This window comes from Sceloporus occidentalis, unplaced genomic scaffold, assembly GCF_023333645.1.
Source record: "Sceloporus occidentalis isolate IW3139 unplaced genomic scaffold, rSceOcc1.0.p SCAF_1, whole genome shotgun sequence".
Taxonomy (NCBI): domain Eukaryota; kingdom Metazoa; phylum Chordata; class Lepidosauria; order Squamata; family Phrynosomatidae; genus Sceloporus; species Sceloporus occidentalis.
The window spans coordinates 122,324,412-122,337,098 of record NW_028316981.1 but is presented as its reverse complement, the minus strand read 5'-3'; the positions used below and the strand labels follow the sequence as shown (position 1 = coordinate 122,337,098).

Sequence of the window (12,687 nt, the reverse complement as noted above, 5' to 3'; positions counted from 1 at the left end):
CTGATTGACGCGGGCCTCTGCCTCACGTCGGTTAAATGTTACCTGTCGGCCATTTGTTCCTTCTTCCAATTTGAGGGCAAGCCCTCCTTTTTCAAAGACCCTCTAATTAAAGGATTTCTGAGGGGATGCAATAATTTACACCCTCAGGTATCCTTGCCGGCCCCAGCTTGGACCCTCGAGACTGTGTTGGGGGCCTTACAGTATAGACCGTTTGAACCTTTAGCCACCACAGACATTAGACTCTTGACTTGGAAAACGGTCTTTTTGGTGGCCATCACTTCTGCCTGCCGTGCGGGCGAACTTTGTGCCTTACGCCGTGACCAGCCCTTCCTTAGGTTCCACTTGGACAAGGTAGTTCTTAGGACAGATATTACCTTTTTGCCCAAGGTTGTTTCCTCCTTTCACATGTGCCAGGACATTGTCCTGCCTACCCTGGCCCCGAACCCGACTACCGAGACCGAGAGGGCCCTCCATACCTTGGACGTTCGTAGGGCCCTAGCCTTTTATTTGGACAGAACCAGAGACTCCAGCCGCTCCGAGAGACTGTTCCAGTGTTACTCGGAACCGAGGAAAGGACTGCCGGTGTCGGCTCAGAGACTCTCTAAATGGGTATCTAGTACCATTGCCTTATCCTATGAACTCATGGGCAAGCCCTTACCGACCAGGGTTAGCTCCCATGCCACAAGGGCGGTAGCAGCTTCTTCTGCCTTCCTGTCTGGGGTCCCTTTGGATGACATTTGCAAGGCTGCTGTATGGTCACAACCTCTAACCTTTATTAGGCATTACAGGTTGGACACAAGAGCCAAAAGGGATGCGGTGTTTGGTAAAACTGTCTTGCTATCAGGACTACATTGATTTTAAGCAGCTGTCTACTGTGTCCCAGACGCAGACAGCACAAGACTCAGTGTTTGGTGTCTTGGATGCCCTGGCATGGGCTTGTTCAGGAGGTGGGTGTTTATTCCACAAGTTTTATAAACAAAACAATGAAATCTCACACTTGTGTTCAGTTATTTTTTATTGATGCCATTAACATTGTTGGTTCATTCAGGTATCATGACACTCCCGCCTCCTCTAACCTCAGCTTGCCAGTCTCAACACATTTGTATGATTCGCAGAGACCACGAAGAAGAAGGACAGGTTGCTTACCTGTAACGGTATTTCTTCGAGTGGTCATCTGCGAATACATACAAATCCCGCCCATCCTCCCCTCAGTGTCCTGCTCTGATTGGCTCATTCTCTTGTCGCCTACACGGCGGAAAATTGCGGAACTGGGGAAAAGAGCGGGAACGGAGGTTTTATAGGGGATGGGCGGGGTTACCGCCAAAAAGTTTCAACATGTTGCAAAGTGTACTTTGCCTAGTGATTCCAGAAGTTTCCGAAGGCACTGCGCAGGCGCAGTACAACCCATTTGTATGTATTCGCAGATGACCACTCGAAGAAATACCGTTACAGGTAAGCAACCTGTCCATCTCGAGAATTAGAAAAAGAGTATATAACTGATAATATGACTAAGTGGGCACAGGACTTGGGTCATACAATTAGTATTGATAATTGGGAAAAATCTTGGAAGCAAACAAGTAAATTCACTGTGGCTCAAGACCTTAAAGAAAACTATGTGAAAGTGTCAAATAGATGGTACTATACACCCGTAAAATTAGCTAAAATATATAAACTGGGAACCAATAAGTGTTGGAAATGTAAGACAGAAAGAGGTTCTTATTTTCACATGTGGTGGGGATGTGTAAAAGTTAAGAATTTTTGGAAAGAAATTCATGTTATGATACAAAAATTTTTGAAAATAAGGTTCCCTATGACCCCAGGTTTTTATTTACTAAACATGACAAATTGTATGGGAGATTCAATAGAAAGAAAATTTTGGAAGATGACTCTATTTTGTAACGGCAGCTAGGTTGTTATTGGCAAAAAACTGGAAAAATGAAAATGTTCCGAACACAGAAGAATGGATAAAGAAAATAATCGATTTTAAAGAAATGGACAGACTGACTATGATATTGAGGGGAAAAGAAGAAGAGCTTAGTGACTGGAAGACATTAGATGACTTTCTAATAAAACACTGGAAATTAGAAGAATAAGTACATGACCATAATAGGTTATGGTAGCAATAGGAGTGTGAATTATGAAGAGCAATAAAAAGATATATATGTAGATATTATATATAATGAGATAGTTTAAAAAATTATAATTAAGCAAGGAAGGTATGAGTTCTACGTAAAGACTGTAACTACTGAAGAATCTGACATTCAGAAGATGTAATTTTATTTTTTCTGTAAATGTGTATTATATTGAATTTTAAACAATAAAAAATTATTTAAAAATAAATAAATTTCTAAGTAGTTTCAGCTTCTACTGGGATCACAAGATCTATTGCCTATGCAGGGCCAGCTCATCCATATAGGCGAACTAAGCAGTGACCTAGGGTGGCAAAATTTAGGAGCGGGGGAGGGGGGAGTGGCTTTTTTGTATAATTTTGTGTGTTATTAAACAATATTAAAGTGAAAACTCATTACAGCAAATGACGTAAAAATAAGCTACCTTATGACAGTTTCTTTGTACAATGGTCAAAACATAAATGTGCACCCCCCTGAGTCCATGGCACAGTCACATGGTACATCATCCACCTTCCACATCTGCCTTGAATGTAACCTCAGGGTCAATAGCCCCCTCTCCTTTCACCGCCCACCTGCCTTACCCTTGGTGCCACAACACGGAACGCCAGCCACCAGTTGTCTCGAGTTTACTGTTTACAACAAACAAACTAGTCTGTTTTCGTGTTTTGCATTTGGTAGTGATCATTCAATAGTGTTTCAACGTTTGTGTTTGATTTTGAATGTTTGCCTTGTACGTTTAATACTGTGTTGCATTCTTACGACAAATTTTAAACTAAGTAAAGAGGAACTTTTAGTTGTTTAGGTGACTACTCTATTTATTAATCAATGAATGTCTTTGGGCAGTAATGGGCTGGATGAGGAAAAACAGATTGCAGCTGAATCCAGACAAAATGGAAGTGCTCACGGTAGTGGCCCCGAAACCAAGAATTGAGTTGCAACCTCCGGTCCTGGATGGGGTCACACTCTCCGTCAAGGACTGCGTTCGCAGTCTGGGGGTGCTCCTTGACTCGTCGCTCCTGATGTTGAACCAGGTAAATGCGACAGTCAGGAGCGCCTGTTATCAGCTTTGGCTGATATGCCAGCTGCGCCCTTTTCTGGAAGTAAGGGATCTTGAGACTGTTGTGCACGCGCTGGTAACCTCACGTCTAGACTTCTGTAATGCGCTCTACATAGGGCTACCCTCGTGCTTGGTCTGGAAACTGGAACTAGTACAGAATATGGCAGCCAGAGTAATTTCTGGAACATCCAGGAGGGACCATATTACCCCGGTTCTAAAGTCCCTCCACTGGCTGCCCATTAGCTTCCGGACCCAGTACAAGGTGTTGGTTATCACCTTTAAAGCCCTAAATGGCTTGGGTCCAAACTATCTTCGGGACCACCTTCTCCCCTACAATCCTCCCCGCGCACTCCGCTCCTCTGGGAGATGCCTACTTCAACCACAAAAATCTAGGCTCTTGGCTACCTCCCAGAGGGCATTTTCCATCGTCGCCCCCAGACTGTGGAACGGCCTGCCGGATGAGATCCGTCTGCTTACATCCTTAGACAGCTTTAAAAAGGCTGTTAAGATGAATCTCTTCTGGCAGGCCTTCCCAGAATAGAGAACTCGGCCTCAGAAAAACGTCTGGGAATAAGATACTTCTGCTCCCATTGATGGTTTGCTGATGTGATGCTGTTCCTTCTGGTCAGTTTTTAACTTGCATGTTTTTTGTTTGTTTGTTTTTAATTCTTCATTGGATTTAATACTTTTTTAAGGAGGGGAGAGCACCAGGGATTTTATATGTTCTGTATTTTTAACTTTGTTAGCCGCCCCGATTGTTCTCAGAGGGGTGGGATACAAATAAATTTTATCATCATCATCATCATCATCATCATCATCACCACCACCACATTATCTTAGGGGATGGGGGGGGGGCGCACAGCTGCCCTGTATCCTATGTCATGTTTAGCTTTAACAAACAAAACAGTAGAAATCAAGGGGTCAAAATAATTATGAGGGGCGACAGGGGGTGGCAAAATATTTCTCGCCTAGGGTGGCCAAATACCTAGAGCCGACCCTGTGCCTATGGCCAAACACAACCACAACCATATTTGTTCAGCTTCATCAGGCACACTCACAACTGAAAGATTTGTTTTAGGTGTTCCTTAGGATACAGTATCTACCCAGTGAAGTGGGGGGGGGGAACAAATCAAAAAGGCCAGGTTGCTACCCAGAACCGAACCACTACAGGGCAAACCCAAAAGAACACCACATGCTGTTATTTATACAGCTCCCAGCTGAAACCACTTCAGCATATCTTCAATGAACTACAGTCCATTTTGGATTCCTTTTTGACACAGAACCTAGAAGGAAGGGTTGTCCTTGATTGTGGAGAATATCAGTGAACTCATCAACAACAACAGGGCAGATGACAGAGAGACAGACACAGGAATCAGACCCTAGAACAAATCCAGATACCAGCTTAGTGCTCTTATCTGTACAGGCAACACTGTTGCAGGATCCAGTAACGTCATCTACATCACCAAGGAGCCATTTGCCTGTCCATTTTCCACTGTGAGACATGCTTTGATCTATTAATATCATTCTACATAACATAAGCATAATTCTATTTAACATAAACAGCCCAGTCTATGCAAAGGAATAAACTGACAAACTGAGGTCAGAAATGATACAGTCACATTGTAGGGGTTCATTGCTGTCACGTTTGTGTTATCACCAAGAGTCTTCTGCAAATGGTTATAATTAAGCTTTACTATAATTGTAACCACTTGCATTTTCTATATTTGCATTACCCTCTGACCTTACTGTTTACAATCATGCCACAACCATGAGCGGCAATTTAGGATGACATTCCATGCTTCCAATGATGCTCTGTATTCTACAAAAGCGTATGACATAATACAGGTTGAGTCTCCCTTATCAGGAATTCTGAAATCTGAAATATTCCAAAAACCAAATGTTTTTCACAAGTGGCAGAAATTGTGACACTTTTGCTTCCTGTTGTTTCATGAAATGAAGCATGAATGCTTGAAAAGAGTTTCTTGTTTGAAGTACAAAAAGAAGCACAAACCTTGGTTCATGCACAATATTATTAAAAATATTGTATAAAATTACCCTTAGGCTATGTATACAAGGTATACAAGTAAAATAAATCATATTTTAAACAAATTCTGTGTTTAGATTTGTGTCCCATCTCCAAGGTATCTCATTATGTGTGTATTTGCAAATACAGCTATTCCAAAATCCAAAAAAAATCTAAAATCCAAAACACTTCTAGTCCCAAGCATTTTGGATAAGGGACACTGAAACCATTCATTTGTTTGTCCTAGATTCCACAAGGTGCTTCGCTATTTTCTTTCTCTCCCCTGTTATATCCTAAAGAGTATCAGCTGCCTGGCAATGTATATAATAAGGGAAACCACCAGCTCTCAATCCCCCACCTCCTTTTGTCATTAGCTTCATCCTTCATCCATTCTGTTACTCATTCTCTGGGTCCATTACTGGAGTCCTCTTTTACTCCTATGGCTGGCGGCCCAGACCTTGCTCTCCAGCAACATCTGGTTCTCCATCCTTCCTTTTTTCCTTGTTTCTGAGCAACAGCATTATTTATGCTAAAGTGATACTTGGGAGGAAATGTTCAGTTCTCTCTGATAGTACAAAAAGGTACTATTCATGAATGTCAGAAGCTTTCCTTGGCTCAAGCGCTAAGATAACTTTCTAAGCATGTTAACACCATACTTTCAAGGTAATCGATATCAACATATGCAAAAGATATTTGTGTTTCAATTATTACTCCCCATGTCCCATAGACTCTACTATAGAACTGAGACATTTCAATGGAAAACCATCAAAAGCTGCAAAAATCACATCTGCCCACACTAAGTTTTTTCAGAGCTGGATGAGTGCAGTCAGAAATAATTTAAATTATTATATTTAACCTAAGTATCCTTCCCATAATATGAGGAATATTCTCATCTTAGATTTGGCCATCAAAAATGTCCCCTCTAAACAAAATAAATACTCCCAGTGGTAATAGTATAACTGCTAAGTTTATAAGGCAATTGTACAGTTATGCTATTCCTGAAAGAAACAGTGGTACAGGATTTGTAAATGTCTTACCATACCATAACAACCATACCTCCAGATCATCTACATTTCTAAAATTTAAAGCAAGGTGAAATACTAACCACTCAGAAAAATAGATGTGCCACATCTATTATGCACCACAGATTGAAAGTAGAAAAAAGACAAAAAATAGCAGCAGCATAATAAATAATAAAAAATATATTTTTTAATTTCTATCCCGCTTTTTGCCAAAACAGGATTAAACAGTATAAGATTAAAAACACATCACATCAATAGCAAGTAATAATAGTGAGAACAGACACTCAGTGAAAAGTTCTGCCTGACTGGAACTTTGGTTGATTTGTTCCACAACTTTCATGTCACCTTTTGCTGCCTTTCCAGCCAGACCCTCTCTTTTTCTCTCTCATACCCCACCACAAGAAATAAAGCAGGAGGAGCAGGAGCAGGAGCGGGGTGGTTGGATGGGAGAGAAATAATGAAATGCTTCTTCTCCTACTGCCTCCTTCTGTCCTACTGTTCCAATTACTCCACTCTTTCTTTCCTTTCTTTCCCCGCCACTACCAAGACAAAGTCCTATAATGTATAAAATCACAAAGCCCAGAACAAAACAGGGATGGATATACAGATGATGACAAGAAAGAAGGATTAATACTAAAGGCCCCTGTTACAGCCTGGCAACCGTCAGAGCAACTAAGTTCAAATTTCAAGCCTGAACTCTCCTTAGAAGCCAAGGTGATGAAACTGAGGCGATACGATCACACTTCAGCCACATCATGAGAAAGCAGATATCACTAGAAAAGACAATAATACTTGGAAAGGAGGAAGGCAGTGAGAAGAGAATAAAACTGCATACTAGATGGATATACTTTATCAAGGAGGCCACAGCCCTGAGTCTGCAGGACCTGGAGCAGAGTTGTTGAGGATGTGGAAGCTTGGAAATGTTTCATTCAGAGGGTTGCCATGAGCCAAAGTCCACTTGAAAGCAGTTAACAACAACAACAACAAAAGATCCCATTTATAGAATTCCTGTCTCTTATCTCTTATTTGATACACCTTTAGATATCTTGTATCACAAACAGCTATCTTCCTGCAACTGTGAGCTACTTATAGATTTCTCATCTTTGATTCCTTCCTTTGCTTCAGAGAAAACAAAGGACAAAAAATAACTTTAATGATTGCTGGCTAGGGAAGGAACTCATAAAATAATATCATATAGTGATGCCAAGGAAGCAACTCTTTCATAATGGCAAGAAAGTCACAATTTTCCTTTGGTTAGTGTATGTAAGGTTTTTTTTCATGTTTTCTGCCTCTGTCTTTCTTTTTGTACTTCAGACAAGAAACTCTTTTCAAGCATTCATGCTTCATTTCATATAGATAAATGTGCAGAAAGAGGCACAGTTCTCTCCCACTTTATAAAGGTTCTGTATCTGTAGGGAACCAGCCACCCTCACCCCCAGCGTACTGTGAAGTCTACATCTGAGAGGTTGCCAACCTTCATTCTTCACCATAGTTCATTCTACACTGTTGCTTCTAAAAAGTCCCCTTTTCAACCCAGAAGTGTACTCTGTGTGTGTGTATGTGTATGTAAGTAAAATGAGGGCATTGCTGCCCCCTTCAATGAAATTCTCCTTCCGTCTCTCAATTTTTAGCAATTTCTAGAAAGTAAGACACTGAAAATCATTCATTCACAGAACTCTTCTATTTGCTGTTTGCATTCCCTTGCTAACTTGGTCTGCCCCTTTTCTATGAATGCATAAACCAGATTTCTAAATTTCCAATCAAAATTTTAAGTTATCACAATGCAAGAAACTCGAAGAGTGAAGGACATTTCATGGGAGGGAGCAAAATTATTCTTTGGGAGTGGCAATACCCTTGTCCCGCCATTTAACTACTCCCCTAATTCTACCTTTTAAAATTCCCTATATTGAAGCTAAATCATTTGGCAATGAAATCATGAGTGTGTATGTGCAGAGTGCCACTGGCATAGAAACATAAGTATTTGTTGTACACACTTTACATTTAAATGCTATCAAAGATAACTGTTCATTTAATTGCTATCACGCACAAGAAAGCCATATTGAGGATGTGCCTTAAAAATATAAGTAGGGGATATAAAAACAAGTAACACTTAATTTGGGACAGCTATAACATACAGCTTAATCTTTTTGTTCCCTGCCTTACCATTCCATGACTTGTAGAGAGCTGCACTATATATTCTTGGCATGTTTATATCTTTGCCAGAATGAAAGTAAACTGCTGAATAATTGTGCAAATTGTGATGATTTGGGGCCAGAAGAGACTTCTATTAATCGTACCCGTGTGTGTGTAGTTTTCACCTGTTTCCCTAATTGCTACAACTTTGACATATTTTTGTTGCATCTCTCATTGAGAGATGAAATGATCAGAGATAATGAAGAGAAGCTGATTCCATTCCAGAGCCAGACAGCCAGTCAAATGTAGTTACCTGACACTGTCACTGATGGCAAAGAAAGCTACAGTACCCTTACTCAGATAGTTCCATCATTGGTTTGTCTGCCTTCCCCATCCCTCCTGCTCTTCTCTACGCAGTCTCTTGGGCAGCATTCAAGTCCTTTTCACTCCCTTACCTAAGAGGAACTCGCTAATTTTACAAGTGTCACAGATTCCACCTCAACATTAGGAGGAACTTCCTGACAGTAAGGGCTGTTCAACAGTGGAACACACTCCCTCGGAGTGTAGTGGAATCTCATTCCTTAGAGGTTTTTAAACAGAGGCTGGACGGCCATCTGTTGGGGATGCTTTGATTTAGATTTCCTGCATGTCAGGGAGTTGGACTGGATGGCCCTTGTGGTCTCTTCCAACTCTATGATTCTATGATTCTTTCCAAAAACATATGGTGCACAAACATGCATGCAAACACACACACTCATTTCAAACATAGCCAAATCTCTAGCTGCAAGTTAGACCTTGACCAGGAGATAGTAATTTGCTTGCAGCTGCATTTGAAACTGGGTGTTCCGGGTGTTCCCCACAGTTTGCTTGCCACACCATTGGCTTTCCTTACTCTAATTGTTTATGGCAATCTGCTGCCCTTTTGCAGATGCTTTCCAGGAATCTAGGCGTCCTGTATCATTTTGGGCCAACTGTGCAACAGGCTGCCCTATGGAAGAGAGATGCTGCTGTCTGTGTTTCTGAAAAGAAATGGAACTTTAAAACTTTCTGTTACACATATAGATAGGCAGGTGTATAGAACGTCTAAGGTGACATTGACATAAGTGGCTCACCGTAGTCTTTCTTGCAATATTTCTTCATGTTGATTTTGAGCTTCCCTTTGGATGCTTTGCAGTAGGAATCACAGTCTGGGGGAGATGAAGAAGAGAGAAGAAAGTGTTAACAAAACAAATTAGTCTTAAAATGAATGAAAGGCTTGGAAGGAGGAGAAAGGAAAGAGGGAGAGGGAGCAGTGGAAACTGCAGCCTGCTCTTAATAAGCAACATGCCTGTGATATCCATCTGCCAGGACCTGATTGGGTCATCTAATGGGGGCACTCATTGAAAAACCTGCCTTTCTAAAGCACCTCACAAAAGAAGCCATCCCCTCCTCTCGTCCCTCCCCTCCCCTCCCGTTCCTGCCTGACAATTTCTTTAGGATGCCTTCTGCAGGCTGCTACAGCTCGGCTGCCTCCATGGGAGACCCTGGGCCTCCCTTATTGTGCCACCCAGCTCTTTAGAGCCATAACCCCCTCCTTCTTCCCAGTGCTTAAACTGCAAACTGGAGCTTGATTAAAGCCCACAGAGGCCTCTCTGTCACCCCCCCTAACCCAGACCTGTGTCAGGCTTTGGCATTCATTGCAGAGGGATTCTGGCTGGGGTCATGCCTCAACAAAAGGGGTCAGAGAGGAAATTAGCAGCCCATGAAGCATTAGCAAAGCCTTTGGCGTCCACTCTACTGGAGTGTGCAAATAAAATGCCCCAGTGGGACTGCTTCAGTTCTAATGGGCCCTACTGCTGTGATACGATGGTTTTTTCCCTCCTTTTGAATCATCCTGTGTTCCAGTGCTTCTAACGTGATGCGGCACTGCTGCTTTAGCACTGCCTCCCTCCTGCTTTGGCTGTGTTGGAGCCATTTTGCGCCACTTGGAACACAGTGAGCATAGTTATCTGCAGTGCATAAAAGGCTCTTCTTTCCTATTCACATTTTATTCTCTCTTTCCAGAGGCTGTGTTGAGTTGAACTGTAGGTAGTCCACTCTTAGTTTTCCCCATGGATATCCAACAACATCCATCCTTTTTCACAGCTGCATATACCAGAGGCAGGTGAGCTGGATATTGTATTTTGCACTGAGGAAATGACCATGTGGTGCAGCCAACTTGCTTCTTCACAATTATTAACAAAGATTGTGATTCATTATGCATACATCCTGCATTTTGGAAAATTCAGAACAACTTACAGAGAATTCCCAAATGACCTCTTACCTGGGACAGATCGTGTACCTCTTACTCCTCTACAATGTGCATGCTTACCAGTTAGAGCCACCACAATTGTGTGAGGGCATAAAATAGGAGAAGGAGAAGTAGGGATCTATTTAGATCACACCCTTCTACTAAAAATCTGCACTACCAGTAATATGTGTGTATATGTGTATGTACATCTCTCTGTGTGTGTATTTATATAAAATCAGTAACGGTATGTATATAACTGCCCTTCATCACTGGGTTCTGAAAGAGATGTATAAGATAAAGACAATCAGATACAGATAATTTTTTTAAAATAATGATATTATCTACATATAGGTCCTTCAGGTCTCTTACTGTAGGTAGTTTAAACTAAGAGGGAGTCATCAAGATCCAGCTTTATTGCAGATGGGTACTTAAACTTGAATTTCCTGCCTTTTCTTTGTGCCTCTCCCAGATCACTGAAGACATTACCCTGGATAGTGCAATGGCCAGAACCAAGACTACTTTTCCTAGACCTTGTCCTACCCTCTCCCCTGTAAATGGACTCCATGGATGCCACTGAAAACATGGCCAGCTCCTACCTGTGCAGACCCATTCTTCCTAATACATGAATTCAATGTTAAGAAAATGAGACAGAATAAATGTGTTACTTTCAAAGATGTGATAGTCCTTTTCCTTCTTTCCCAAAATAAATGAATAAATAACTATTTTTCCTTTCGTAAACTCAGAGTAGAAGAGATCAAAGCATTATCAGGTACAGTAGTTCATTAAAACATTTCTTAGAACCCAGGATTAATCCCAGAACCTTTAATTGGATTATGGAGTGTAGTACTAAACCAGGTTACTGACTGAGTTTATTTGAATTTAATTAGTGTAAAGATGATACAGCCCCAGTTGTTTCACACATTCCACAAGCTTATGTGGCAGGCTCCCTCAGCTTCAGCCTCTGGGTCTTGTTTGACATAGGAACATGTCTCTTTACCACACCACAGGCAGTGCATAATCTTTTCAGGGTGACTAGATATCATAATCACAAAGGAAGACAAGGCACCACAAAATGTAGGACATTCAAGAAAATGTAGGACATTTTTAATCAGCTAAAAGCACTAATATGAATATAAATTCATTTCATATAGTTTATTTACAGCTGTATTGCATATACTGTATTTTATTATGTGCTCAACTGCACATAATATGTATATGCCAGAGGAGACCAAAAGAGGGGCAGTCTCTCTTGTTGAGAGATGTGCGTGTTAAAAAAATGATCCACATCTTGGGAGTACGTAAATAATCGCTTAAAGAAATCCATTGAATTTGGGTTTTTCTATTATTTTCTATTTCTACTCTTTTTTTCTTTCTAAGAAATTAAATATATGTAATATAAGGATACATGGATGTATAACTATTTAGATACCAGATAGACACTGCTGTGAGATACAACGCTGAAGAAAAGCTGTATTTTTCTCCTGTTTTGAAACAATAATTTTTAAAAAATGATCTGCATCTGGTACCAAAAATGCTTAAAATGGAGAACATTTTGGAATTCCTCCTGGACAGAAGGTTGAAGTGTCCTGTAAAAGGAAGACGTCTGATCACCCTGACACTGTTTCCTTATACTAGAAGGAAACACATCTATACCCTTAAGCACAAGGCCAAGACTGATACCTCACCAGCATTTCTCTTGCCACTTCTGGCAAACCCATGATGCAGATAATATGAACATGCAATACTTCCACAAATTCATGCCAAGATAGCTTTAACTTTAGTAATGCAAATATGTATTTGTCTGGATATTGCCAACTGTAATAAGACATGCTTCTTTCTTGCTGATATTCCAGTGTCAGTTTCTTGCTGATACTATCTATGTGCCTGTCTGACTGGCAAAAAAATAAATTTAAAAAATGGCACAGACATGAAGAGGCACGTTGTTAGAAAGTGCTTGTTGTAGTTTGTGCCTTCAAGTCATTTCCAGCTTCTGGCAACCCTAAGGCAAGCCTATCACAGGGTTTTCTTGGTAAGATTTGTTCAGGTTTGTGCCA

General features: G+C 41.0%; 1 protein-coding gene across 1 annotated transcript in view; it reads right to left on the bottom strand.

The window, feature by feature from the left end:
- LOC149322067 (netrin-1-like) overlaps positions 1 to 12,687 on the bottom strand; it is a 178,796-nt gene that overhangs the window by 26,281 nt on the left and 139,828 nt on the right. The window contains exon 5 of the mRNA XM_089522730.1: positions 9,477 to 9,551. Coding sequence (XP_089378856.1) covers positions 9,477 to 9,551 — 75 coding nt within the window. The remainder of the gene's footprint in view (positions 1 to 9,476; positions 9,552 to 12,687) is intronic.